At 44.6% G+C, this 27,725-nt stretch overlaps 1 protein-coding gene across 5 annotated transcripts in view; it reads left to right on the top strand.

Moving 5' to 3' along the window:
• ets1 (v-ets avian erythroblastosis virus E26 oncogene homolog 1) overlaps window positions 1-9,131 on the top strand; it is a 37,603-nt gene extending 28,472 nt beyond the window's left edge. For all 5 annotated transcript variants that reach the window (XM_068707532.1, XM_068707512.1, XM_068707522.1 and 2 more), the window contains 3 exons: window positions 1,057-1,317; window positions 5,404-5,522; window positions 5,795-9,131. In XM_068707532.1, the coding sequence (XP_068563633.1) occupies window positions 1,057-1,317; window positions 5,404-5,522; window positions 5,795-6,010 (596 nt within the window). In that variant the 3' untranslated portion in view covers window positions 6,011-9,131. The remainder of the gene's footprint in view (window positions 1-1,056; window positions 1,318-5,403; window positions 5,523-5,794) is intronic.
• The last annotated feature ends 18,594 nt before the right edge of the window (window positions 9,132-27,725 follow it).

Raw genomic sequence — 27,725 nt, forward strand, 5'->3', positions numbered from 1 at the left:
TGGGAAAAAAAAAAGAAGAAAAAAAAGAGAACTATTTTGTTTTCGTCAGTGTCAGTGAACCAAAGCCACAACGTGTTCTTGCCTCCCGTCCTTTATGTAAAACCGTTCAAGTGGTGTAACCTTCAAGAACGTTTTTTTTTTTTTCTTCTCGTTTCTGTTGGCCCCTTTTCCTCGACTTCTAGGTAAGGAGATAGAGGTGTCATCCTCAGCTAGCAAGCGTGGGGTTTTCTCATGAAACTGTCTGCTTTACTGAATGCGCAGGCTTGTTTTCTCTCCCCGTGATAGTTTACAGAGGAATCAGCAGCGTGGTTTACATTATTAGCCATAAAGCTAGGATTTTCTTCTCACAAATCCCCAGCTGTATAAATGAATAGCATGTGCCATGCACACTGTGCGATCCTCCTGCATTTGCCTACAAGGTATGAGGTCCGATCCTCATGCATCACACATAGCTTTTTGAGCATTGCGTTGTGTTCTCCCAACGTGGGAAAGTATTTCGTAGCGCTGCTGATATCCACATGTGGCTTCAATTTAAGCAGTTAGAAGATTTCGGCATCAATGGAGGGGCTGCATTATCTGTCATTTGATAATGGCTCGTCATTGAACGGCTCCTCTTATCTTTCCCAAGGCTAAAAATAGCAACGCAATTTGCGTGATTGTCTTCCATTTTAAAGTCAAATCCATATGGTGGTTGCAAAAGGGAAATGAGGTGTGAAATGGAGAGAGACGTGGCACCATACAGAACAATATAGCTTAGTGAGCGTGAGCATAACTTACTGTTAGGTGTTGTTTATGATGCTTTCTTACATTTTGTCAAATTCGTCAGAAAACTTGTAACAACGATTACAATTCTTATGCATTGAAGGATCACTTTGAAAAACAGCTACACATCTATTTTTAGGAATTTCTTAGAGGAAAAGCAGAGAAGGGAGTCTTACATTATACAAATTCAGGCTTTATTAAAATGTGACTTGCTATAAAATGTACAGTTTGAACCTCTGTAACAACTTCATTTCTCCTTGTCTTGCCATTTCCACCCCCGTCCTTTCCTCTTAGGTAAGCTCGGTGGCCAGGACTCCTTCGAGAGCATCGAGAGCTTCGAGAGCTGCGACCGCTTGACCCAGTCATGGAGCAGCCAGTCCTCATTCAGCAGCCTGCAGCGGGTACCTTCGTACGACAGCTTCGACTCGGAAGACTACCCCACTGCCTTGCACAGCCACAAGCCCAAGGGCACTTTCAAAGACTATGTGAGGGAGCGCTCAGACCTCAGCAAGGATAAACCCGTCATCCCAGCGGCAGCGCTGGCAGGATACACAGGTAAGAGCTGTGTATAGGTCATAGTTTATACACTATAATTGTATATACAGTCCTACCTCGAAAAGTGCTGCAGCTCTTTACAGACCGTTTTACAGCAGACATTTTAAAAATGTCACAGCAGGGAAATCACAGGGTAAGCAATAAAATGAATCAAAGCGCTGTTCCATTTAGGTGTGCCAGTAAGCTGGCCAGATCCCAGGCTTGTGATGCTGCTACACATAGCTGGAATGTAGAACTATAATATTTGTTTATACATCATCATCATATTATTATTAAATATAGTTACTTAGTTACAGTAAAATATAATATTGGTGTTATTATATTATATTCTTAATGGTTAAGATTCAGTGCTCTGCCTCCAGATGTGGAGGTGCCTCAATGCACTGCTTTTAGACCAGAAGAGTAAAAACAACCCCTGAATCATGCACATTACAGGAAGCAAAACAAATTGTGCTTGAACCTTCTTCTTTTCTTTTTTTTTTTACTCTCTCTCTCTCTATCTCTCTCTCTCTCTCTCTCTCTCTCTCCGTCTCTCTCTCTCTCCGTCTCTCTCTCTCTCTCTCTTTTGTTCTGTCTTCACTTCTCAACCACCTCCTTGTTATCCGCAGCCCGCATCTCAACCTATTTTTTTTTCCAGGTAGTCCTAGCAACGCCGGTGAAACATAGACATTATGCCTACACATAACAGCAGAGAAAAACATATATATCTTTTATCTCAAGAGGCATCTTCACACTCGTACATGCTCAAAGAGGGGGCTTACGTGTGTTCTCCAAGTTCAATACGACGTGGAGATATATCTGCAAGCTCTTCTGCAGCAAATGCAACTACTGTCACTACTTTTAACAGTTCACATTTAAACCATGTGTTGCATGAGAGAATACATATTATGCCTTTGTATTCACGAGTCAAGGATTTAGTTCAACTCTTTAAGAAATACACGGCAGATGTTTCAAATTGGATCGTGAGGAGCCTCTTAAGGCCATCGTGTTTGGGACTTTTCCTGCCATCTTTAAATTGCAGTCACAAGGCTGCAGGAGTGCCAGCATTGGAAAAGGGGAAATCCAAGAAAATGTCTCAATGTCACTAACAATGCATACATCAGATCTCAACTGGACTGTCCTAAAGTTGGTATGCGCAAGTTAATTGGTCGTCTGTATGGTTATTAGCTCTAAAGCCGCTTATAGAACAATGAGTCATTCATGATGTTGGAAAGATGTCGTAATGCACATAATCAAATGATGAGGAGAAAGACAGTCTAAAAGCCCCTCCAGTGACCATTAGAGGATGTGTTGCTCCCTGCACCGTCTTTGACACAAGTGGACTGAACCTAGAATCTGACAATAAATGACAAACAATAAATATGACGCATCAGCCGATAAAGTCAGGATGAACCAGAGAGATTTGTGCACCTTCTAGATTTGTGTTACTTTGACGAGGAGCTTTTAAACAAGCCATGATGACATTCGCCTTTATGAAATAAGCTCTGACAAGAATTTGGATTCTATCAAAATGCAAACCGGAGCATGAGGAAATATCTTCTTTCAAACATCTTTTCAAATGTACCCCACAAGCTTTCTGGCTCCATTTACCGCTTCAATCTTGACGTCTGACATGTATCAGTTGTTACGACTGGATAGATGACTCCAAGGAGCTCATGTGTGAAAGCCTGGCGAGTGTTCCCAGCCTAATGCATAGTGATGTACTCGCACAGAGGAGAATGTGCTTCCTCTGAGCTTTTACAAGATGGGGAAAGGGAGATGGAGGAAGGAAGATCCAAAAAAAAAAAAAAAAAAATCACACTAAAATACCTTAAATACCCTAATTTTCCAGCGCAAGGAGAGTGTTGTCCTTCAAAGATGGAAGCTTTATTTGAGTGTACATGTGTGTGCGTGCCCATGTGCATATGTGTGGGTGGTTGAAGAAATACAGGAAGAAAGAAGGAGAGAGAGAGAGAGAGAGAGAGAGAGAGAGAGAGAGAGAGAGAGAGAGAGAGAGAGAGAGAGAGAGAGAGAGAGAGAGAGAGAGAGAGAGAGAGAGACCTCAACCAAAAAATTGTAAGATTCCAAATTGATGCTTGCTCTGCTCGGCTTCCTGCACTAGTCACAGGGTGACAGGTGACACTTGACAGAGCGCCTGATAACACTGCAGAGAGATAAGTGAAGCTCCAGTTGTCACCTCAGCGGTTTCCTGTGACAATTTGCCATTTGCATCTCTGTCTACAGTAACATCAGGCGGCCTTACAACACGGTGAACTCTCAATCTGAATCGTGATACTTTGCTTTCTCTATTCTCTGGTTCCCGTCTCACAAGTACAAACACACACACGCACACACACACACACACACACACACACACACACGCACACACACACACACACACACAGAGGTACTTTATTTGCATTGCTACTAAATGTAGTCATGTTGTATTATATTGATGATTTACTGTACAAAGTTAAAACACTACATATTAGCTGGTTTCACCTTTTCAAATATGAGAACCGTGATCTCAATACCTTTTTTTTTTTTAATTATTATTCTACATTTATAAAATAATATTCCATACATTACTCCTCAGTTGCAGGTCCACTCACCACCCAGCTTTCTTGCTGTGGCTGCATATGCTTAAGACTCATTTATCATACGGGTCAGATTCTTAACTCTGCTCCGAATGCGAGACCCCGCCACACTATGCTTTTTCAATGAGGCCCATTGTGCATGGAGACTTGTAACATATTTTTGGAAACTTTTTTTTTTTTTTGTCAAAAGGTCGCCTCCATTCTGGCGTGAGAGCACAGGGGGGGGGGGGGGGGGGGTTGGTAAACGGGCACTGTGTCACCCTTATGTGGGCTCGCTATTACAGTAGCAGACTTTTGGAATGCGAGTCGAAGCTTTCTGTCTGAAAGAGACTCAGTGTTGCACAGCCACTTATTTTCCAAAGTCTTGGCGGCTGTTGTCATGCACCTTCTCCAAATCCTTGCAGGAGTAAAGAAGGCTCACATGCGCCATTTCAAGTGTTCAACCCACACGCCTGTTTCCCTGAAAGCTTTTGTTCGTGTTGTATAAGGGCACATTTGGTTTTCTGAGGCTCGAGAGAGGGGACTTTTGCGCAGCTTCAATTCTGCTGAGGCGGTGTGCTGCATAGGCAGGTGTGATTTCAACTTGCGAGCCTCAAAAGTGGGTGGTTGAGTGTGCTGAAAAACCGCAAGATCAAAGTGCGCAGCCTTGTATCTAGTTCATAGACGAGCCCTTTTTTTGGGTTATCTTTGTTCTGCTTTCCCTCCTTTTTGTTTTTTTTTTCCTCCACAATATCTAATAAGCTGTTGTAATAGCGCTGAAGTTCACTTCTAACAGGTACTCTTTATTCATGAATCCATTGCAACATTACAGATGACTTAGCAACCACTCTCTTTCTCACACGCAGTCTGCATTCAAATCCCTGAGATGTGTTGCTGGAGTCTACAGGCAGCCCCTCTTATTTTTAAACTAGTGAGTTCATCAGTATGGAACTCGTACAGACACAGACTGTAGATTCACATACTGCACGGGGCAACTGCCAGACAAGGGAATGCATAATGAAAGGGACTGTTGTATTTAGGAGGACATTTAGTTCCACTGCTGTACTCCAGTCTGACCCACATTAGAAGGTTTACTTTGTCCCCTCTTCAGACATAAGTGAATAATTGGCATGCATATTTAACACATACATTATGTATAGCCGAAGTATAAACTGTTGAGACACCTTTCGCTTTTCAAGGATCCTCACTCTCCTCTTGTCCTTGCAGTGCATTAACAGAATATAGACTTTGCGTAGCTTTCTGCGATGTCTCACTTTTGTATATTCTTCCCAAAAATGTGTTTAAACCACTCAACACACCATGTATGCAATGTATTATTATCTATAATACAGTATTTGGAGCGTTGGACTAATAATAAGACTACAGAACTTGAGAATTTAGTCAGGATCTTCATGTCTTTGCCCCAACGTTAGCGTTATTTAGTTAAGTCCACACACCAACCTGTGTCTCCTCAGTGTAAATAGCTTGTTTTTAATGCACACTTTCTCTCCCTCCCCCATCCGTTCTGCAGGCAGCGGCCCCATCCAGCTGTGGCAGTTTCTCCTGGAGCTTCTGACCGACAAGTCTTGCCAGTCCTTCATCAGCTGGACAGGCGACGGCTGGGAGTTCAAGCTTTCTGACCCAGATGAGGTGAGAGGTTGTGACCCCGCTGGTCGCTGGTACATGTGCTGGGAGGTCCTAAGTAGTTAGCCAGATGAACAAGATGTCTGCTGCCTTTTTTGTGTGCCTTGTTTCGCTCCATCAATCTTTTTGGGAAGGGTTGCTGGTTTTGCATCAGTAGTGAAATGTCAATAAATACATTCTCAGAGATTACCATATAGAAAGCGTGGCTTTGATTTGAAATAGTTTGTTACACATTCGTTGTATCGTTAGTGACACACTTATTTCTTGCATTGTTTTAGGTCGCTCGGAGGTGGGGCAAGAGGAAAAACAAGCCCAAGATGAACTATGAGAAGCTGAGCCGTGGCCTACGCTACTACTATGACAAGAATATCATCCACAAGACATCGGGGAAACGCTACGTCTACCGCTTTGTCTGTGACTTAAAAAGCCTGCTGGGGTACACTCCCGAGGAGCTCCACGCAATGTTGGACGTAAAGCCCGATACGGACGAGTGAAAGCGAAGACGAAACGGGAAGTGAAGACGAAAGTTTAGGAGATTCATGGACTGGGGCTCATAAAGTGGTCTTAACTATTTTGATAGAGTCGGTAAACCGTTTTTTTTGGGGACCAAAAATGTTTTTAATGACTCACTGTGGTCTTTGTCAACTTCAAGCTCCTGTCTCTCAGACCATGTAAAAAAAGAAGGCACAAGCCAAAAGCCTGTATTCATACCCTGTTGCATTTGAGATGCGTGCGAGCATGTGTGTGTGTGTGTGTGTGTGTGTGTGTGTGAGCGTGCGTATGAGTGGTTATGTACCTGTATTATTTCGCGGCTCAAGGCAGATGGAGCACTATCGGGTAGAGTTCAGGTTCCGTTCTGCCTAAGTAGCACAGTGGGGAGACGAGAGGACCAAGACAGAAAGTCTGAGATAACCGACAGAGAAAATAATAGATTCATTTCAGTGTTGGGGTAGAGCGGGCGGAAGGTTCCCGCTAACAGGAAAAAAAAAAAGAAAAAAAAAAAAAAGGTTGCCAAAAATGTAAAAACCAAACTAAGGTATAATGACATATTTACATAAATGCTCAGTGTCTCTCATTGGCAAAGAGAATATTCAGCTTGGACCAAAAAGTGTTGTTTTTAATTTGTTGTTTGAGGAGCGTATGCTTGCGCCAGTATTAGAGTATTGATGTTGAGAACACCCAATGTAAACCATGTATTGGAAAGAGTATTTTTCTGGTGTTGTCAATGACGGTCATTACAGTGGAAGCAAACATTAGATGCTAAGCGCATCTGTTCTGTTTCTCCAGGAGCCTTTAACTGAAATGTGCTGATTCGTTATCAGACAACACTATCGACACTGGCCCTGTGCTTTGTAGGGTTTTAGGACACGGGGAGATTACTCATACCAAGAGTTTTTGATAGACAGACAACTGAAAGTAGCCGTTGCTTTTGAAACTGACGCTTTCACCTTTACTTACATGTTTGCCACCTTTGTTAGAGACACATATTGTGAAACTTATGCATTTTTGCATAAACCACCAGTATTAGCAAACTGTAGACAATCCATGTGGGGGAATTCAGGAGTCTTTGGTAAGAAGAGTTGTTTAACGTGCGGATTAGATGCATCGTTTGTCGGTTCACTGTCTATGTCTGTGTTGCTTTAGACGTGTTTGAATAGTCTCCTGTCTATCTGTCTATACAAAAAAAAAGTCACAAGTGAAATAGTTGAGGGAGTGATTTTACCAAATCCTAAGAATGTCAGAGTTTATTCTTTTTTCTTTTTCTTTTCTTATGCAGTACATTTTGGCCGTGAGGACGCAGTGTGGAGGTACAGTGTAAGAAAGAAGAAAAAAAAAAGGGACAGGCAATAGAGAAAGAGGTTGACTAGAGAGAAGCGGAAGTTTTGTGAGGTAGATGAAGGTGACTGAAAGGAATCGGTGGTGATGATCAGTTGTAAGGTCTGATGGAGGAAGACTGACATGAGTGATGCAAGTTGGCGCTGCTTGGAAGTTTGCATTACATGGGTTGTGTTCTTCATTTTTCCACTGCCATTGTAGCTGGATGCAGCTGAAAAGTCATTGCGAATAGAGGCATGTAGGACTAGTGGCAGACATTTGTAAATACGTTTTGGGGTTTGTGTTTTACTTATCTATGAGCAAAAACAATATTCAGTTCATAGTGAGTAACTCATGTATGATTCCACCCATACCTGTGCAGCTTGCTAAGAAAACATGCATAAAGCTTCACTGGTTACATTTGACCAAATTTGGCAGCGGTTCCCTTTCAACAGTGGGAACAGTGGCTGCACACTGGCCTTATGGGAAATGCCAAAGTGGAATATCATCTTAGAATACAATGTTATTGTTTACAATGGCTGAATGTTACCCATATGGATGAAAATTGTGTCTATTTGTACAGATTGTATTTCATAATGCTTTATTGAGACCCAGATTACACAAATAAGCAAGAGACAAAGCAGGAATAATAACCAAAACCCTTGTGAGGTCTTTGGCCGCGGTGCTTCGCGTATCGTCCACAATGTCGGGAGACAGGGACCAGAATTTTCTCACACTTTTGGAAAGTGTTGACTTATATTTGATCTTTTGTTAAAAGGACAAAGAGAAATGCTTTCGCTGAGCTGGGTTTCCCACTGAGCGTAGAAAAGAGATGCTGGATATGTCCATTATGTTTGATCGGTAACAGACTTCATCAAGCACACTGACTCACAAACCCTCACCCGTGTTCGTCATCTGACACAGCGAATTAGACAAATTTATTAGTAATAAGCTGCACAGTACTTTCATTCTTCTCTGCATGTTGATGTCAAGGTTCCAAAACACTGTTATCTTTGTTTTGTTCAGGTTCTTTTTCTGTCTGATGTCAGTGTTTTATATTAGAGAACTTTCCAGATTTTTTATCATAATTGTAATGGTTGTCAATGCCCTGGAAAAAGTGATTTCCCCCCCCCCCCCTACACACACACACACACACACACACAAGGTCATTATATCTGTATGGTTGGCGTCACAAGATTAATGTGCTAAAAGAAAACATTTTGTTTCCTAAAATGTAGGTATTTTAAAATTTATTTTATCAGGAAAATATTCTATTGTTCAATGTCACGGATTACAATCTACTGCAGGTTTTATGTATTAATGAACCTTAGTCAGGCAAGTGTATACACACCAGTAGTTTGTGGCATATGCATATCTCAGAATGGATTCAGAAGGAAAACTTTTAGTTTTTTTTGTTTTTGGATGTTTTGTTGTCGTTGTTTTTTTTTTGTATATTTTATAGTGTCTCTGTATTTTTGTTATGAGATCATTTTTATTGTATTTAGTTCACAAACATTTGAATATTTTTCAATAATTTATATTTTATAAAAGACAAGAGATGCAGACAGCTGGTGCTTTCATGGGAATATAAAGGTAGCGCAGGACAAAATATTGTAGCGATTTGTTTTTGTTTTGTATTCTTTTTTATATAGAAAATAGACCTGTCTGCTAGAGAAAAAAGGCTGATGCTGGCCCATCAATGATTTCTGCTGGAAAGGTTTTATAAACTGTAGCTTCTATTTCTAAAATGTACTTAATGTACTTCAAAATGTTATAAAATATATGTGAACAAAGATTTAATACTCTGCGTGGTGTTACTGTTTTGAATTATGAGTGCACACTATTATACTGAGTAGTACTATATACATAGTATTATAATACACTAGCTTTGCTATACTATTTATAAACAGTCACTGTAGTAAATTTCACAGTTTTGCATGGCAGCATTGTGCTACTGCATTATTCTGCAGGTCTGAGATGTGATGTTGATACAGTTCATTAAGAGTCAGAACACAATTTACAGATGAAGTAAATCACAGCGATTCTGAACAGATACAAGAAATTATGAATTGAACTCTGTTGTTGATAGACAAACACATACATACATACATAGATTTAGTAATATATTGAGATATAGTGTTAATTAACAGTTGATTCTGCAACAATCCCTAACTCAAAGTGGCTCAAATTAGTCAGACAAATCTGTATATTGTTCAAATCACCACACTCTGGTCCTTCAAAAGGGGGCCTAGTTCCTTTTGAAATCCATGCGGGCCGCGGTGTCACAGTTTTAACGAGCGTGTCCCATGCGCACTGATGAGGTGACGTCAAAACAGAACCAGCACACTGGGGCCCATTCATGTGCTTGTAACCCCGGGCTCATATAAATTCCACTGTAGATAAAAAACATACAGGGCCACGGCCCGCTTGCCCCACACAGCACAGCTGTTTGGCCCCGCTGCAGCAGTCTAGCAACACGGCCAAAAAGACAGGTCCAGTAGTCTGCTTATCCGTTTTAGGAAAATCTGGCTGTAGAAACAGACCATAGAAAATATTTTAAATGTCAACATCATTTTAGAAATGTGCATTTAGGTCAATTGACATAAATGTGATGTTTTGCAATGTACAAAGCCATGTGAAAATGAGAACGATGCTGATGACATAAGGCACGCATACTGTATGAATCACATAAAACAGAATATACTGTACATACATGACAGATTTAACATATTTCACATGTAACCCCAAAGCAAACACGATAGAGCCGTCCTCTGTTAAAATCAGAGCCATATTTTCCCGTTGGACCTGTTGGCGGAGGCCAGGCTGAGGTCACACAGGTGGTTCTTCTCCTGTTCCACCTCCCTCTTCTCTGACTGGGCTTATGATCCAGACCAGACGGGATCCCTTGGCAGGTTTTTAAATACTTGCCAGGGCATCGCGCGTTCAAACAGACCTGGAACAAAATCAAAAACCATTATGATACCATTCATACCTGCTTATTCCACATCCAAACCCAGACACAAAGCTGGCCTCGCTCATGCAGCCACACTTGCCCCCCCCCCCCACACACACACACACACACACACCCCCACCATCTCCTCTGTGCCTCCTTCAAAGAAAGCCTCCACTGATTTAAAGAGGTGTTTAAAAGTGAAAGACAGCAGAGAGAGAGACATAAAGAGAAGAGGAAGTCGGTGCAGAGAGCGAGAACTGTCACACCTGGCAGTCGCAAGAAAGATGTCGGATGATTTCTGACAAAAAAAAGTCAGGAGAGGCAGCGTCTCACAGCTCTCTTGACACTGGAATGCAACCCGTTTGTCAGATTTCAAACCTAAATATTTATCTAAAGCGTCTTACCAAGCTACGTCTGTCTCCTGCATGGAGTCTTAGCATGAGTGAGGAAGACAGCGGGAGATTAAACGATGCACTGGTGTAGCCGTGACGTTGGGAAATACTAGCTGCATCGCATTAGAAACTGGAACCTCTGGAGTGAATTTATCAGATGAAATCAATTAGTCATCATAAATGCCCTCTGGATTCAACCTATCAGTCTGTTGAATTGAAGGATGCGTGTTCAGAGCAGGATTTTGTGTATTCAGATGATACTGATGAGCGTTTGGTGTGTAGGGTTTCCATGCTGGCATTTTAAGCAGAACCCATTGTCACATTAACAGCGTATGCGGGTTATGCACATGGTCTTATGAAATGTCCTTTTCATACGTACTTCTCAAGAGCCGCTCTAAAACTACCCCAGCTTTTAAAACAATGTAGTTTATAGTATCATTCAAGGAGAGATTAAGTGATTACTGTAAGGGTTTAGGAAGCACGGAACATCATGAGGTTACTTTAGTTAGCACTTTTTAGCTGCTCATCGATCTAATAGCACTTGTCTGTACTTTTTATGGGGCGAAATGACAGAACGGAATGAGCTTTGAGTTAGTTAGTATCGGAGCACAAAATACGAGACAAGGGAATGGGAACTGATTTATGAATGATGATTAACAGCTGCAGCAGAGCAAACTGTGTCTGTGATTGAAGATCGGTCGCGAAGCACCAGTTATTCATTTTTTTTTTTTTTTTAGATGACTTTACTTTCTCAAGTCGGCAGCAGTATTTAACGCCATTTCGATATTTCAAGCTCAGCAGCGGAGCTGTCAGTTGGCACAATTGCTCGCAGACGTGCACACAGCGTGTCCTTTGACTTGGATCGAGTCTTAATTAGCAGCATTGAAACTAAATAATAGACAACACTGTGGCTGTGCCAAATTAAAGAATCAGAATCAAATCAAATTGAGAATGTAGCAGCTAGTAGCAAAGGTTTTGTGGTCCAGTAATCTGTAATAGATTTAGTAAATCTGTCCTAAGCTTTTGCAATCTAAATGAATTGTAAAGATCAGTGCAGCAGAACTGCTATTAATGACACTGGATTAAATCCTGATCTTCCTCCGGCTCCAAAGAAAATGTTGAATAGCATCTTTAATTTTAGGGACATTAATGGATACAAAAATGTAACAATGGGGCGGACATTATCACACAGTCTAGAATTTATTACCGCAAAATCTCATAATGCTTTAAGAGTCTACATTCTTTGGATTTAAGACCTAGATGATACACAACTCTGTCCTTGCTGTCCTACAACCCTCTTTGTAGAAAGAGAATCCCTGTGACGCACAAGAGACCGGCTCAGTTGTTCCATTACGCAGAGAAGTTGTGAAATATGACCGATGTGTCCCAGAGAGCCCTGATGGGCCAATTTAAGACACAGTTGCCTGGGGATGTATTCGTGTCCTATTGTCCCTCATGGCTGGGATGACTTGGGCTAGCATGGACTCCAGTGGTGTTCAGGGACTTATTTAAACAAAGTAAGATTTACCGTGTCCTCTCAAATATGACCCTTCTCACAGATTTTGGGGAGAGAGAGGGGCAGATATCAGGGTCAACAGTGAAATGGGCTTGTTTGAAAATGTTGTTCTTAGTAAATGTTGTTCTTAGTACTCACATACTCTTAACAGTATCAGAGATAATGGCTTTAAGTGAAGATGACATTCACATGGTTACTGTATTGCACTGTAAACTAGATACAGTGTATTGCATTTACAGTGTTCTCAGTCTCTCTGCAAAAGTGACCTCAATTGCTGCACAGAACTAGGAGCAAACCTGGATCCTGTTTCTAGTGTTGAAGTTCTGATTTTCAAAGTCATCTAACTGGTTACAGGTACTTTCACAGGTTCACAGTGGGTGCAGGTGATTGATAATTGATGTGGTGTAGATATTTGCAAATTTTTTTTTGGTATCCTGTCTTTGTGTGTTTTTTTCCCGCCTCTGTGATTGCCTGCCCCGCCCTGATTTGGTCCTCCTGTGTCTAATCACGCTGCTCTCCTTGTGTATTTAGTCTGTGTGCTTTGCTTCTTTCAGTGTCAGGTCGTCTCAGTTTGCTGGTGTTCCTTGTGTGACACCGGTTTGAGCTCAGTTTAGTTTTTCCTTGTTGCTTCAGCCTGCTCCCTCAGTTTTGTATTTCGCTACCAGCTTTGTGTTATTAAAGCTCGCTTTTTGTTCATTTCACCTGCGTGGTGTCTTGCATTCAGATCCACCTTTTGAACTGAAACTGTAAACTAATTTTGTCACGAAAGTTTTAGTAGTTTTTGTTGTTGGAATGGATAAAAAAGAAAAGGTGGATGACCTGAACATCCAACCTCAGTCAAAATTGCATCTATTAAAGATTTGGGAGTTTGGACAACATCTCATTTGACCTATGTGTCACATTGTGCTGCAGCTGAAGTATCTTGAATGAGATAAACACACAGATATCCCCACCTTTTGGCAAATGCTTTTATTTCTACCTACATATATGACGGAGAGGGTTATTTTAGATTTAGATTTCAGATAGCTGCATGATAAATCATGAAAAAGGCAGTCAAGCTTGTCTGGGCGCGTTTGCTCTCTAACATTAGTGGACAAGCTTTATTTTGTTCTTTGGTTCTCGCTTGTTTACTTCCACAAATATCAGCTCTTTGCCACCAAGTGACTGACATGCACTGGCTGGGCAAACTTTGACAGCTGCTGCAGATTTCTGCACACGATTAAGAATCTACATACATTTCTAAAACAAATGAAACATAACGGAGGCTATTTGACAAACCAATAATGGCTACCACAGATAAAACTACACCTTTCTAAGCTATATCACCTATGGTCTCAGTGTTTGTCACACACTCCGTACCTCTCCTGATCCTCGCCTCCTCTCATTCCTTGTATTGTTGTGTCTGAGATGTGTTGAACCACATGTCTTGGCAGGTGTGGTGACTGTATTATCCAGGCTTATGAAGGGCAGATCCAGGCCATCCTCGGCTTTGGCTGGTAATTTGCATTTTTATTGCCGTTGTCGCATCCTCAGTTAATACACCATTGACTCCCGGAGCCACCCCTGGACCTAACGGCATCACCCTGCTATCCCACCTGAAATGAGAGTGCCCGCAGGCCCCCGGATCGTCATTGGCTGGAGCTCAGGTACCAGTCGACCTGGCATTCTGGGACGGAAATGGAGTGTCCTCTCATGTTAATGTGGACTTTCCATTAGGAAAGATGATTGATTTGTGCTGTGCTGTTGCTGTGAATAGGCAATAGACTGGCACAATAAAAGAGTGAGATGGGGCTTTGTGTGCAGGTGAGGCCTCGTGTGAACCAGAGTGTGACTGAATCAGGGTGCTGATGATGGGGGGGGGGGGGGGGGGGGGGAGAGGTAAGAGGAGGGGAAGAGGAGAGGGGGTTTGGGGATGGAGACGTAGAGGGATGAAAAAACTGAATAGAAGGCTGAATACGGGAGGGTGAAGGTTAGAGGGTGAAAAGGAGCAAAGGAGGAGCGGAGGGTTGAGAGGTGCGGAGGCATGGGGAGATCTCAAAGGTGTGGATTCTCTCAACTGCATTCATTTCACCGTCTCCAAACTAGATGAAAGAAGACAGAGAAAAGGTCTCGACGTCAACTTTCTTTTCAAACTAAATATTATTCTTAGGTTTCCTTTTTTAAGGCAAGTCAATTTGGTATTCATTTGATGACCAATTCATTTGAAATGTATAGTTTTACATGTATATCTGGATCATTGAGAGACGGTGTAAAAGTGTTTGTTCAAGCGCTGCGAGAGAGAAAGAGAGGGAGAAAGAGTGCAGCTGGACTTCAACAGGTTTTGGTCACTGTCCAGTTGACCAAGCAAATGTTTTCGCTTTTCTTTCACTGTGAGTCGACTGGGATTCAGCAACTTTCCCAGGACATCTGCTCCCGACGCCCACGTTTGAATCTCCATCCAATAGCAGTCCTTCTTTCAACCCTAAGATGAGCGTGTGCTGCGCAGTGATAGGCTGCCCGGGCCAGGGCCCAGAAAAGAGAAGGCTGAGCCCTGAGAATTTTCCGAAACATTTTCTCCTCTGTCTTGGCTTTCGCCAACATCTGCTTCCAATCAACGTTAGTGAAAAGACCGCTTCTCTTTCTCCCTGCTGTCTGGGTTACACACACACACACACACACACACACACACACACACACACACACACACACACACACACACACACACACACACACACACACACACACACGGCAACGAGCAACTTTTTTTTTTTCCCCTGCAGCTTTCTTGCTTTAACTGTCAGGCAATTTTACATTTCAAGCAACATTAAAATATTGTGTGCATATTCTTACAGAAGTTTATTCAACTGCTTTTCTAAATGGTGTCTTTATATTATATATATTTTTTAATCTTTTTACATGCATGAAGTTATACAGGTTTGACTAATGATACATCATTATACATGAATCAATTCACTAATCAAATCTGATTAACTGAGCAAAATAGGGCAGAAATTGGTAAAAGAGAAAAATATTGTCCCAGGCACACACACACACACATTTACGATCGACCAACTAAGGCCCGCAGTACCTCATCCCTCACTTTTTCATGAGAAAAATAGCACTAAGGGTCAACTTCCTTGACCACCAGCATCAGTTTCTGCTATTCTTTTTTTTTTTCCACGTACTTTATTTCATTCACAGCTCTTCCCTCCTGTGTGGTCATATTACTGTTGCCCCTATTGCGTGACTTGCAACTGCAGCAAGTCAACAAACTGCAGCAAAGCCATGCTTATTATAGCAGGTACTTTCCACAGATATTCAGAAATAAGCATGGTCATTCACTGTAGCCAGAGAGAAACACACAATGTAAGCAGCAGTTTTCCCCCAGTTCTTAGCAAGAGCTCGCTATCATCAGTAAGGCTGACTGTTGTTTCTGCCAGTAAACTGCTTAATAGGCTCCGGCCCTCGTGGCTAAACAATCATGGGAGAAATAACGTGGAATTCATGAGGTAGGTCAAGTGAAATGTAGAAGTTATTACTAACAGTTGTGTAGAGGCTACCCCTCGACAAATCTAAACATCACAGACAGCAATAAGGGAAGATAAGGGTTACTTATAAGGACTACCTACATTACAATATAATGACTAAACACTGAGCTTACAGGATATTTTAAATTAAACATACTTTCTACTAAAAATACTCATTGGTACACTTTAAACCTGATGCTAATGAGGACTGTGGCCTCCAGACTAGATAAAGATATGACCAGTGGCTTCCTGATTTTGAGCTTCCTCCCCATTGACCTTTCACCTTTAACACCATTTGTTTTGTGCTCCTGCTGGGTTAGGTCTGATTTACAGTGCAGTAGTGCTGACTGGTCTTCAAGAGTAATCCTGGGTCAGTCCAAGCTAATAAATCTGTAGTGTGCCACTGCAGCAGAGGGTTAACCTACATTTTGAGTGCAGATAGGGTTTATGAAATGTGTTATGTTTCTTTCATTCATTATCTTTGCTTGTTTGTTGGGTAAAAATCAGATTTACTTTACATGCTATCAGCTTAACTTTTTTTTTTTTAATTCAGCATTATATATGAATGTTACATAGTTCAAACAGACTCTGTAAATTCTATCCACATTGGGTTAAAGTGCTGTGGGGATAGTTCTGTGTCATTACATGTTCACAGCATATGCAGTTGATGTTAACCAGACATGTGTTAAAATAAAATGTCTTCCTTGTGAAAATAATTTTACAATGCACAACATAATGAATAAAACGATGGGCAAAATCAACAATGTGTTCACAGAGAGTGAATGCCAATCACAGCTAATAACACATTTGCGGAGGAAAGATTTCATATCCCAGCTGACAGCGCGCTCTATAGTAACATATAATCACACCAATTACACATATTTTCACTCAACCTTTAAATCTCCGACAGTCTCTCTTCAGCCTGCGTTAAAAAAAAAAAAAAAAAAAAAAGTATTGTGTAAATACCTTTGCACGTCCCAGGTGTTTTGAAGGTGAATACAAATAGGTTAAAGGGGTTGATTAAGGAGGAAGAATGAATACAAACTAATACATAAGGGAAAGATTCAGATGAGCGAAGGTGTCACAGGGGGAACTCTTGATGAGGACTCGGACGCAGGTGTTAAGGTTCAACTGACGATCTTTTATTTTCAACAAAAAGGCTCAGGGAAATCCCTGGAAACAAAACCTCTTTTAGCGAGGCAGGAAAACAAACTTACAAAGCAGAACTAAAAACTCTGATTTAACTCAAAGAGCAGTAAAGTTAAAACGGCAAAAGCCAAACCAAAAATCACTTTGCAAGGAAGGTATAATACTACAAATAAAAAAAAGCTCTGATTCAACTCAAAGAGCTGGATGATCAAAATGGCAAAATGCAAAACAAGGTCGCTCTTACAGAGGAAACAAGAAACAAGAAACGAGATAGACAATACTCAGGCTTGGTCTTGCTGATAGCATGAGGCGGGTGTGCAAGGCAAAAGGACATGACACACTGGCACAGGACAAGGGGAGACGCAGACTATAAGTACACATGAGGGAAGTGGGGGAGCAGGTGGAGACAATCAGGAATCAGGGAAGACAATCAGACTGGTGACACATGAGGAAGGGCAAGGAACCTGAAACGAGAGGAGAGTTAATTTCCAAAATAAAACATCATTAGAGGGATCCACCTCCACCACGAACTGGCGAGCGGGATCAGGGAGCGTGAGGATGGGTGCTGTGGTGAACCGCCGCTTAAGCTCTCGGAAGGCTGCGTCCGCGGACCAGTGAAACGGTACCTGCGGAGAAGTGAGAGCATGGAGCGGAGCTGCTGTCACGCTGAAGCCTCTGATAAACCGCCTGTAAAAGTTGGCAAAACCGAGGAATTGCTGCACTTTTTTGCGGTTATCAGGTGTTGGCCATTCGGCTACAGCGCTTACTTTAGCCGGGTCCATCTGAACCCTTCCAGGGGCTACGATAAAGCCCAGGAAGGAGACAGTATTGGCATGAAATTCACTCTTTTCTGCTTTAACGTATAACCCATGGTCTAGGACACGTTGCAAGACGAGTTCAACATGATTTTTATGAGTGTCTAGGTCGGGGGAATAAATCAGAATGTCATCAATATAAACATATACAAAATGATCTAAGAATTCTCTCAACACGTTGTTTATCATCATCTGGAAAACTGCTGGGGTATTGGTGAGACCAAAAGGCATGACCAGATATTCGTAATGTCCAGATGGCGTGTTGAATCCTGTCTTCCACTCATCCCCTTCCCGAATGCGAACCAGATGATAAGCGTTGCGTAAGTCCAGTTTGGTGAAAATCTGTGCCTGTTGAAGCTGGTCGAATACTGTAGAGATGAGGGGAAGGGGATATCTGTTCTTAACTGTGATTTTGTTGAGTGGGCTATAGTCAATGCAGGGGCGAAGAGTTCCATCCTTTTTTCCCCACAAAGAAGAAACCAGCCCCTGCTGGGGATGAGGAAGGTCGGATCAAACCTGCTCTCAGAGACGACTCGATATAGTCTTTCATGGCCTGCCTCTCAGGCCCAGAAACCGAATAAAGACGGCCCTTTGGGATGGTGGAACCGGGCAGGAGATCAATGGCGCGATGAGGCGGTAGGGCTGTGGCTTTGCTTTTACTAAAAACCTCTGCGAGATGATGGTAGCAGCTTGGAACCTTGGTCAGATCGGTGGTCTCCGAGTCTGTGATAGAGTGAGTGAAGACACCGTTAAGAGTAGGGTTCTTCTCTTGGGGCTGTGATTCCCGACATTGGTTCCTACAACTCTCCCCCCATGCCAGAATGTCCCCGGTGAGCCAATCTATGTGTGGGTTGTGGCGAATTAGCCACGGAAACCCGAGGATAAGATGGTGCAGAGGTGAGTGTATAAGATACAGCCTTATGTGCTCCCAATGATCGGCGATGCGAAGATCTACTGGTTCGGTAACATGTGTTATAGTGAACAATGCGCTTTCATTGAGCGCGCTCGCCTTAACAGGCTTACTCAGTGGGTTAACTCGAAGCCCCAGTCTCCGTGCTAAACCCCAATCGATTAGACTCATCTGCCCCTGAGTCAATCAGTGCTCCCAGCTCGAGGTCTTTATTGTGGTGTTTAATCTTCACTGTGGTTAATCGTTGTGGGGTGAGAGTAACTGTTGTGACATGACTCACCAACAGGTTGGCCTTCACGGGGCAAGCGGTGATGAGGTGGCCATGTTCGCCACAGTAAAAGCACCTGCCCTCCTGATAGCGCCGCTGCTGCTCCTCCTGAGAGAGCCGGGCCCTTCCCATCTGCATGGGCTCCTCTTCTCCTCCGGCGGGAGGTCGTGAACGTTGCTCAGGAGAGGTCCGACGTGATGCGGCGTGCCAGAGAGCCGCTGAAGAATCAGGTGCCGTGGCTGTCGACCTGGACCCTGCGCTGCCGCCTCCGTTCCCGCAGCCGGTTGTCTGTGCGGATGGCGAGGGCGATGAGGGAATCGAGGTCCAATGGGACTAAAAGGTCCTGGATCGGATCTGAAAGTCCTTTCAGAAAAACATCGTATAGGGCCGTGGTGTTCCACCCGCTCTCCGTCGCCAAGGTGCGAAAGCGAATGGCGTAATCACAAACAGGCTCGCCTCCCTGTTTTATCCGGCTGAGCTCCCGAGCCCTTTCTCGGTCTGTCACCACAGGGTCAAAGACGAGTTTGAGAGCGTCGGCAAACCTCTTAGGCGAAGCACAGATTGCCGAATTCCTGGCCCACTCAGCGGTGGCCCACGCCTTGGCCCTTCCCATGAGATGGGACATCATGAAGGCGACCTTGGATCTTTCTGTGTGAAAGTGAAGCGGAGAGTGTTCAAAGTGCATTTCGCATTCAATAATGAATGACCTACTTTGTCCGATGGTCCCAGAGTATCGTTCCGGGGGTGCCAGCCTGGTGCATGCATCAGCATGTGTGGCTACGGGGGAGGGCTCAGAAGGCGTGGGAGGTTGCTCGGGAGCAGCGGCTGGGTTTGTGGAGAGGAGGGTGAGGATCTGTTCCACCTGGGTGCTGAGAAGTCCCACCTGCGTGGTTATGGTGGCCTCAAACCCCTCCTGGCTTTGAGCTAGTCCCCCGACTCCTCGATCGAGGCCAGCCACCAGATCCTCATGCTGCGCCAGCCTTGAGGCTTGAGTGCGCAGCGCCGCAGTCAGCTGGTCCTTATCTGCCGAGTCCATTCTGGCCAGCGTGTACTGTCACGGGGGGAACTCTTGATGAGGACTCGGACGCAGGTGTTAAGGTTCAACTGACGATCTTTTATTTTCAACAAAAAGGCTCAGGGAAATCCCTGGAAACAAAACCTCTTTTAGCGAGGCAGGAAAACAAACTTACAAAGCAGAACTAAAAACTCTGATTTAACTCAAAGAGCAGTAAAGTTAAAACGGCAAAAGCCAAACCAAAAATCACTTTGCAAGGAAGGTATAATACTACAAATAAAAAAAAGCTCTGATTCAACTCAAAGAGCTGGATGATCAAAATGGCAAAATGCAAAACAAGGTCGCTCTTACAGAGGAAACAAGAAACAAGAAACGAGATAGACAATACTCAGGCTTGGTCTTGCTGATAGCATGAGGCGGGTGTGCAAGGCAAAAGGACATGACACACTGGCACAGGACAAGGGGAGACGCAGACTATAAGTACACATGAGGGAAGTGGGGGAGCAGGTGGAGACAATCAGGAATCAGGGAAGACAATCAGACTGGTGACACATGAGGAAGGGCAAGGAACCTGAAACGAGAGGAGAGTTAATTTCCAAAATAAAACATCATTAGAGGGATCCACCTCCACCACGAACTGGCGAGCGGGATCAGGGAGCGTGAGGATGGGTGCTGTGGTGAACCGCCGCTTAAGCTCTCGGAAGGCTGCGTCCGCGGACCAGTGAAACGGTACCTGCGGAGAAGTGAGAGCATGGAGCGGAGCTGCTGTCACGCTGAAGCCTCTGATAAACCGCCTGTAAAAGTTGGCAAAACCGAGGAATTGCTGCACTTTTTTGCGGTTATCAGGTGTTGGCCATTCGGCTACAGCGCTTACTTTAGCCGGGTCCATCTGAACCCTTCCAGGGGCTACGATAAAGCCCAGGAAGGAGACAGTATTGGCATGAAATTCACTCTTTTCTGCTTTAACGTATAACCCATGGTCTAGGACACGTTGCAAGACGAGTTCAACATGATTTTTATGAGTGTCTAGGTCGGGGGAATAAATCAGAATGTCATCAATATAAACATATACAAAATGATCTAAGAATTCTCTCAACACGTTGTTTATCATCATCTGGAAAACTGCTGGGGTATTGGTGAGACCAAAAGGCATGACCAGATATTCGTAATGTCCAGATGGCGTGTTGAATCCTGTCTTCCACTCATCCCCTTCCCGAATGCGAACCAGATGATAAGCGTTGCGTAAGTCCAGTTTGGTGAAAATCTGTGCCTGTTGAAGCTGGTCGAATACTGTAGAGATGAGGGGAAGGGGATATCTGTTCTTAACTGTGATTTCGTTGAGTGGGCTATAGTCAATGCAGGGGCGAAGAGTTCCATCCTTTTTTCCCCACAAAGAAGAAACCAGCCCCTGCTGGGGATGAGGAAGGTCGGATCAAACCTGCTCTCAGAGACGACTCGATATAGTCTTTCATGGCCTGCCTCTCAGGCCCAGAAACCGAATAAAGACGGCCCTTTGGGATGGTGGAACCGGGCAGGAGATCAATGGCGCGATGAGGCGGTAGGGCTGTGGCTTTGCTTTTACTAAAAACCTCTGCGAGATGATGGTAGCAGCTTGGAACCTTGGTCAGATCGGTGGTCTCCGAGTCTGTGATAGAGTGAGTGAAGACACCGTTAAGAGTAGGGTTCTTCTCTTGGGGCTGTGATTCCCGACATTGGTTCCTACAACTCTCCCCCCATGCCAGAATGTCCCCGGTGAGCCAATCTATGTGTGGGTTGTGGCGAATTAGCCACGGAAACCCGAGGATAAGATGGTGCAGAGGTGAGTGTATAAGATACAGCCTTATGTGCTCCCAATGATCGGCGATGCGAAGATCTACTGGTTCGGTAACATGTGTTATAGTGAACAATGCGCTTTCATTGAGCGCGCTCGCCTTAACAGGCTTACTCAGTGGGTTAACTCGAAGCCCCAGTCTCCGTGCTAAACCCCAATCGATTAGACTCATCTGCCCCTGAGTCAATCAGTGCTCCCAGCTCGAGGTCTTTATTGTGGTGTTTAATCTTCACTGTGGTTAATCGTTGTGGGGTGAGAGTAACTGTTGTGACATGACTCACCAACAGGTTGGCCTTCACGGGGCAAGCGGTGATGAGGTGGCCATGTTCGCCACAGTAAAAGCACCTGCCCTCCTGATAGCGCCGCTGCCGCTCCTCCTGAGAGAGCCGGGCCCTTCCCATCTGCATGGGCTCCTCTTCTCCTCCGGCGGGAGGTCGTGAACGTTGCTCAGGAGAGGTCCGACGTGATGCGGCGTGCCAGAGAGCCGCTGAAGAATCAGGTGCCGTGGCTGTCGACCTGGACCCTGCGCTGCCGCCTCCGTTCCCGCAGCCGGTTGTCTGTGCGGATGGCGAGGGCGATGAGGGAATCGAGGTCCAATGGGACTAAAAGGTCCTGGATCGGATCTGAAAGTCCTTTCAGAAAAACATCGTATAGGGCCGTGGTGTTCCACCCGCTCTCCGTCGCCAAGGTGCGAAAGCGAATGGCGTAATCACAAACAGGCTCGCCTCCCTGTTTTATCCGGCTGAGCTCCCGAGCCCTTTCTCGGTCTGTCACCACAGGGTCAAAGACGAGTTTGAGAGCGTCGGCAAACCTCTTAGGCGAAGCACAGATTGCCGAATTCCTGGCCCACTCAGCGGTGGCCCACGCCTTGGCCCTTCCCATGAGATGGGACATCATGAAGGCGACCTTGGATCTTTCTGTGTGAAAGTGAAGCGGAGAGTGTTCAAAGTGCATTTCGCATTCAATAATGAATGACCTACTTTGTCCAATGGTCCCAGAGTATCGTTCCGGGGGTGCCAGCCTGGTGCATGCATCAGCATGTGTGGCTACGGGGGAGGGCTCAGAAGGCGTGGGAGGTTGCTCGGGAGCAGCGGCTGGGTTTGTGGAGAGGAGGGTGAGGATCTGTTCCACCTGGGTGCTGAGAAGTCCCACCTGCGTGGTTATGGTGGCCTCAAACCCCTCCTGGCTTTGAGCTAGTCCCCCGACTCCTCGATCGAGGCCAGCCACCAGATCCTCATGCTGCGCCAGCCTTGAGGCTTGAGTGCGCAGCGCCGCAGTCAGCTGGTCCTTATCTGCCGAGTCCATTCTGGCCAGCGTGTACTGTCACGGGGGGAACTCTTGATGAGGACTCGGACGCAGGTGTTAAGGTTCAACTGACGATCTTTTATTTTCAACAAAAAGGCTCAGGGAAATCCCTGGAAACAAAACCTCTTTTAGCGAGGCAGGAAAACAAACTTACAAAGCAGAACTAAAAACTCTGATTTAACTCAAAGAGCAGTAAAGTTAAAACGGCAAAAGCCAAACCAAAAATCACTTTGCAAGGAAGGTATAATACTACAAATAAAAAAAAGCTCTGATTCAACTCAAAGAGCTGGATGATCAAAATGGCAAAATGCAAAACAAGGTCGCTCTTACAGAGGAAACAAGAAACAAGAAACGAGATAGACAATACTCAGGCTTGGTCTTGCTGATAGCATGAGGCGGGTGTGCAAGGCAAAAGGACATGACACACTGGCACAGGACAAGGGGAGACGCAGACTATAAGTACACATGAGGGAAGTGGGGGAGCAGGTGGAGACAATCAGGAATCAGGGAAGACAATCAGACTGGTGACACATGAGGAAGGGCAAGGAACCTGAAACGAGAGGAGAGTTAATTTCCAAAATAAAACATCATTAGAGGGATCCACCTCCACCACAAACTGGCGAGCGGGATCAGGGAGCGTGAGGATGGGTGCTGTGGTGAACCGCCGCTTAAGCTCTCGGAAGGCTGCGTCCGCGTCGGCGGACCAGTGAAACGGTACCTGCGGAGAAGTGAGAGCATGGAGCGGAGCTGCTGTCGCGCTGAAGCCTCTGATAAACCGCCTGTAAAAGTTGGCAAAACCGAGGAATTGCTGCACTTTTTTGCGGTTATCAGGTGTTGGCCATTCGGCTACAGCGCTTACTTTAGCCGGGTCCATCTGAACCCTTCCAGGGGCTATGATAAAGCCCAGGAAGGAGACAGTATTGGCATGAAATTCACTCTTTTCTGCTTTAACGTATAACCCATGGTCTAGGACACGTTGCAAGACGAGTTCAACATGATTTTTATGAGTGTCTAGGTCGGGGGAATAAATCAGAATGTCATCAATATAAACATATACAAAATGATCTAAGAATTCTCTCAACACGTTGTTTATCATCGTCTGGAAAACTGCTGGGGTGTTGGTGAGACCAAAAGGCATGACCAGATATTCGTAATGTCCAGATGGCGTGTTGAATCCTGTCTTCCACTCATCCCCTTCCCGAATGCGAACCAGATGATAAGCGTTGCGTAAGTCCAGTTTGGTGAAAATCTGTGCCTGTTGAAGCTGGTCGAATACTGTAGACATGAGGGGAAGGGGATATCTGTTCTTAACTGTGATTTCGTTGAGTGGGCTATAGTCAATGCAGAGGCTATAGTCAATGCAGAGGCGAAGAGTTCCATCCTGCTGATTTTTTTGGGAGCCTTATGCGCTCCCAATGATCGGCGATGCGAAGATCTACTGGTTCGGTAACATGTGTTATAGTGAACAATGCGCTTCCATTGAGCGCGCTCGCCTTAACAGGCTTACTCAGTGGGTTAACCCGAAGCCCCAGTCTCCGCGCTAAACCCCAATCGATTAGCCATGTTCGCCACAGTAAAAGCACCTGCCCTCCTGATAGCGCCGCTGCCGCTCCTCCTGAGAGAGCCGGGCCCTTCCCATCTGCATGGGCTCCTCTTCTCCTCCGGCGGGAGGTCGTGAACGTTGCTCAGGAGAGGTCCGACGTGATGCGGCGTGCCAGAGAGCCGCTGAAGAATCAGGTGCCGTGGCTGTCGACCTGGACCCTGCGCTGCCGCCTCCGTTCCCGCAGCCGGTTGTCTGTGCGGATGGCGAGGGCGATGAGGGAATCGAGGTCCAATGGGACTAAAAGGTCCTGGATCGGATCTGAAAGTCCTTTCAGAAAAACATCGTATAGGGCCGTGGTGTTCCACCCGCTCTCCGTCGCCAAGGTGCGAAAGCGAATGGCGTAATCACAAACAGGCTCGCCTCCCTGTTTTATCCGGCTGAGCTCCCGAGCCCTTTCTCGGTCTGTCACCACAGGGTCAAAGACGAGTTTGAGAGCGTCGGCAAACCTCTTAGGCGAAGCACAGATTGCCGAATTCCTGGCCCACTCAGCGGTGGCCCACGCCTTGGCCCTTCCCATGAGATGGGACATCATGAAGGCGACCTTGGATCTTTCTGTGTGAAAGTGAAGCGGAGAGTGTTCAAAGTGCATTTCGCATTCAATAATGAATGACCTACTTTGTCCAATGGTCCCAGAGTATCGTTCCGGGGGTGCCAGCCTGGTGCATGCATCAGCATGTGTGGCTACGGGGGAGGGCTCAGAAGGCGTGGGAGGTTGCTCGGGAGCAGCGGCTGGGTTTGTGGAGAGGAGGGTGAGGATCTGTTCCACCTGGGTGCTGAGAAGTCCCACCTGCGTGGTTATGGTGGCCTCAAACCCCTCCTGGCTTTGAGCTAGTCCCCTGACTCCTCGATCGAGACCAGCCACCAGATCCTCATGCTGCGCCAGCCTTGAGTGTGCAGCGCCGCAGTCAACTGGTCCTTATCTGCCGAGTCCATTCTGGCCAGCGTGTACTGTCACGGGGGGAACTCTTGATGAGGACTCGGACGCAGGTGTTAAGGTTCAACTGACGATCTTTTATTTTCAACAAAAAGGCTCAGGGAAATCCCTGGAAACAAAACCTCTTTTAGCGAGGCAGGAAAACAAACTTACAAAGCAGAACTAAAAACTCTGATTTAACTCAAAGAGCAGTAAAGTTAAAACGGCAAAAGCCAAACCAAAAATCACTTTGCAAGGAAGGTATAATACTACAAATAAAAAAAGCTCTGATTCAACTCAAAGAGCTGGATGATCAAAATGGCAAATTGCAAAACAAGGTCGCTCTTACAGAGGAAACAAGAAACAAGATAGACAATACTCAGGCTTGGTCTTGCTGATAGCATGAGGCGGGTGTGCAAGGCAAAAGGACATGACACACTGGCACAGGACAAGGGGAGACGCAGACTATAAGTACACATGAGGGAAGTGGGGGAGCAGGTGGAGACAATCAGGAATCAGGGAAGACAATCAGACTAGTGACACATGAGGAAGGGCAAGGAACCTGAAACGAGAGGAGAGTTAATTTCCAAAATAAAACAGGAAGTCACAAAACAAACGTGGAGACAGGACAAAAACCCAACTTGACATACAGGTGTGACAGAAGGGACAGATCAAAGCTAAATGCATTTGTAAACAAAGCACGGTGTTCAAGTAAAGACGTATATTCAGCATGTTTTATTTTGTCTATGGACTTCTTTGGAATGTGCCAATCATACATTTAAGCTTTAATTTGATACCATGAATTTCTTCCTTTTTTTGTATTCTAAATACTTTTGACTTTTGGTAGTTTAAATTTTTGATGTTTTAGTGTTAAACCACGATTTTGCATCAGTAGGAGCATCTCTGCCTTCGATTTGGATATGTTGGCCCTCTAAGTAAGTGCTTTTTTTTTTTTTTTTTTGCTGCATGCAGGCTGCTCACTAGCACTTGCCAGGCTTGACTCTGTTTCACTTGCTTCTTCTGACACCGCGTACTAGGCCCAGCACAGCACAGCAAGCGCAAAACACACAACACACAAAACACTGTCAGTGCAAATATGTTTCAGTGAGATGTACAAGGCTGTGAAAAGCCAAATCTCAGCACCTGCTGTCCCACTGTTGAGTCATGAGAACTGGCGGATGATGTGCTTCATGACGTGCTGCTTTGCTTTGCTTTGGCTGAGTAATTGCCTCCTACAGATGAGATGAGACCATGATCTTAACTAGATACATGTGGATGAAAGTTTGGAAATAATAGAATAGTTTTGTCTCAGTCTGCCACTGTGTCCAGATGCACTTAGACTTTTTGCAGACTGTAATTGCTTACTGTGTTTTAGGTTTACAGTACAAACGTTGCCTCCTTCGCCCATCTACACACTGAATGAGTTTGTTTTTCTCCTGCCAATCATTTTCCTGCCCGTTCTCCTGCCGAATCACCTCATTCCCCTCACCTAACCTTCTGAAGTGCTGGTTTACCAACCCAATCTCATGGTGTGAAATTTCCTAATGTTTCCGTGTGTCATCAGTACATGTTTTTAGCTTTTCGAGTGTCATTTCTACATGTTAAAAAAAGGCTTTAACATAACTACATAATAATACTTAGGGACACTGGTCGGAAACACAATTCTAAAAGCGCAAGTCCTATTGATTGTTTGACCCACATCCCCTTTGTAAGCGATCTTTCTTGCATTTTATGCTACGTCCCTTATAGAGAGAGTATCATGGTTGCACTGATACGTTTACGTTGCAGTACAGACTACATGGTGGACAAACAGACACACAAAAAGCAAGAAAAGCGTTCCTATTGCACGTTAAATGGCCTATAAATTGTTGTGTCATTTGGTGAGAGTGGGCTGGGTTTTCAGCCTATAAGCAATTCTGTTGAATGAACTGAATTTACTACTGTAAAATAAGTTCGACCAACCCTATTTAGTCAAGTCGGACCCGACCTGAGTAATAACTTGAACCAACCCTAATAGAGAGTAGAAAGCAGTTTAATCGTGTGGAAATACTTTCCATGACTTTATTAAGTTTGTTGAAAGCATTGTTTTAGTGTAGATTTTGTTACAATATGTTCAATAACTCCAATCCTGCACCAGATCTTAAATTTAAATTTCTTCTCCAGGTTCCTGTTGCCTGTATAATTTCCTGCATTTGGGTTCATTCTTCCAGTACGACTA

Source organism: Cebidichthys violaceus, unplaced genomic scaffold, assembly GCF_023349555.1.
Source record: "Cebidichthys violaceus isolate CVI_PGR_0920_01 unplaced genomic scaffold, fCebVio1.0.p SCAF_1, whole genome shotgun sequence".
In the NCBI taxonomy this organism is placed as follows: domain Eukaryota; kingdom Metazoa; phylum Chordata; class Actinopteri; order Perciformes; family Stichaeidae; genus Cebidichthys; species Cebidichthys violaceus.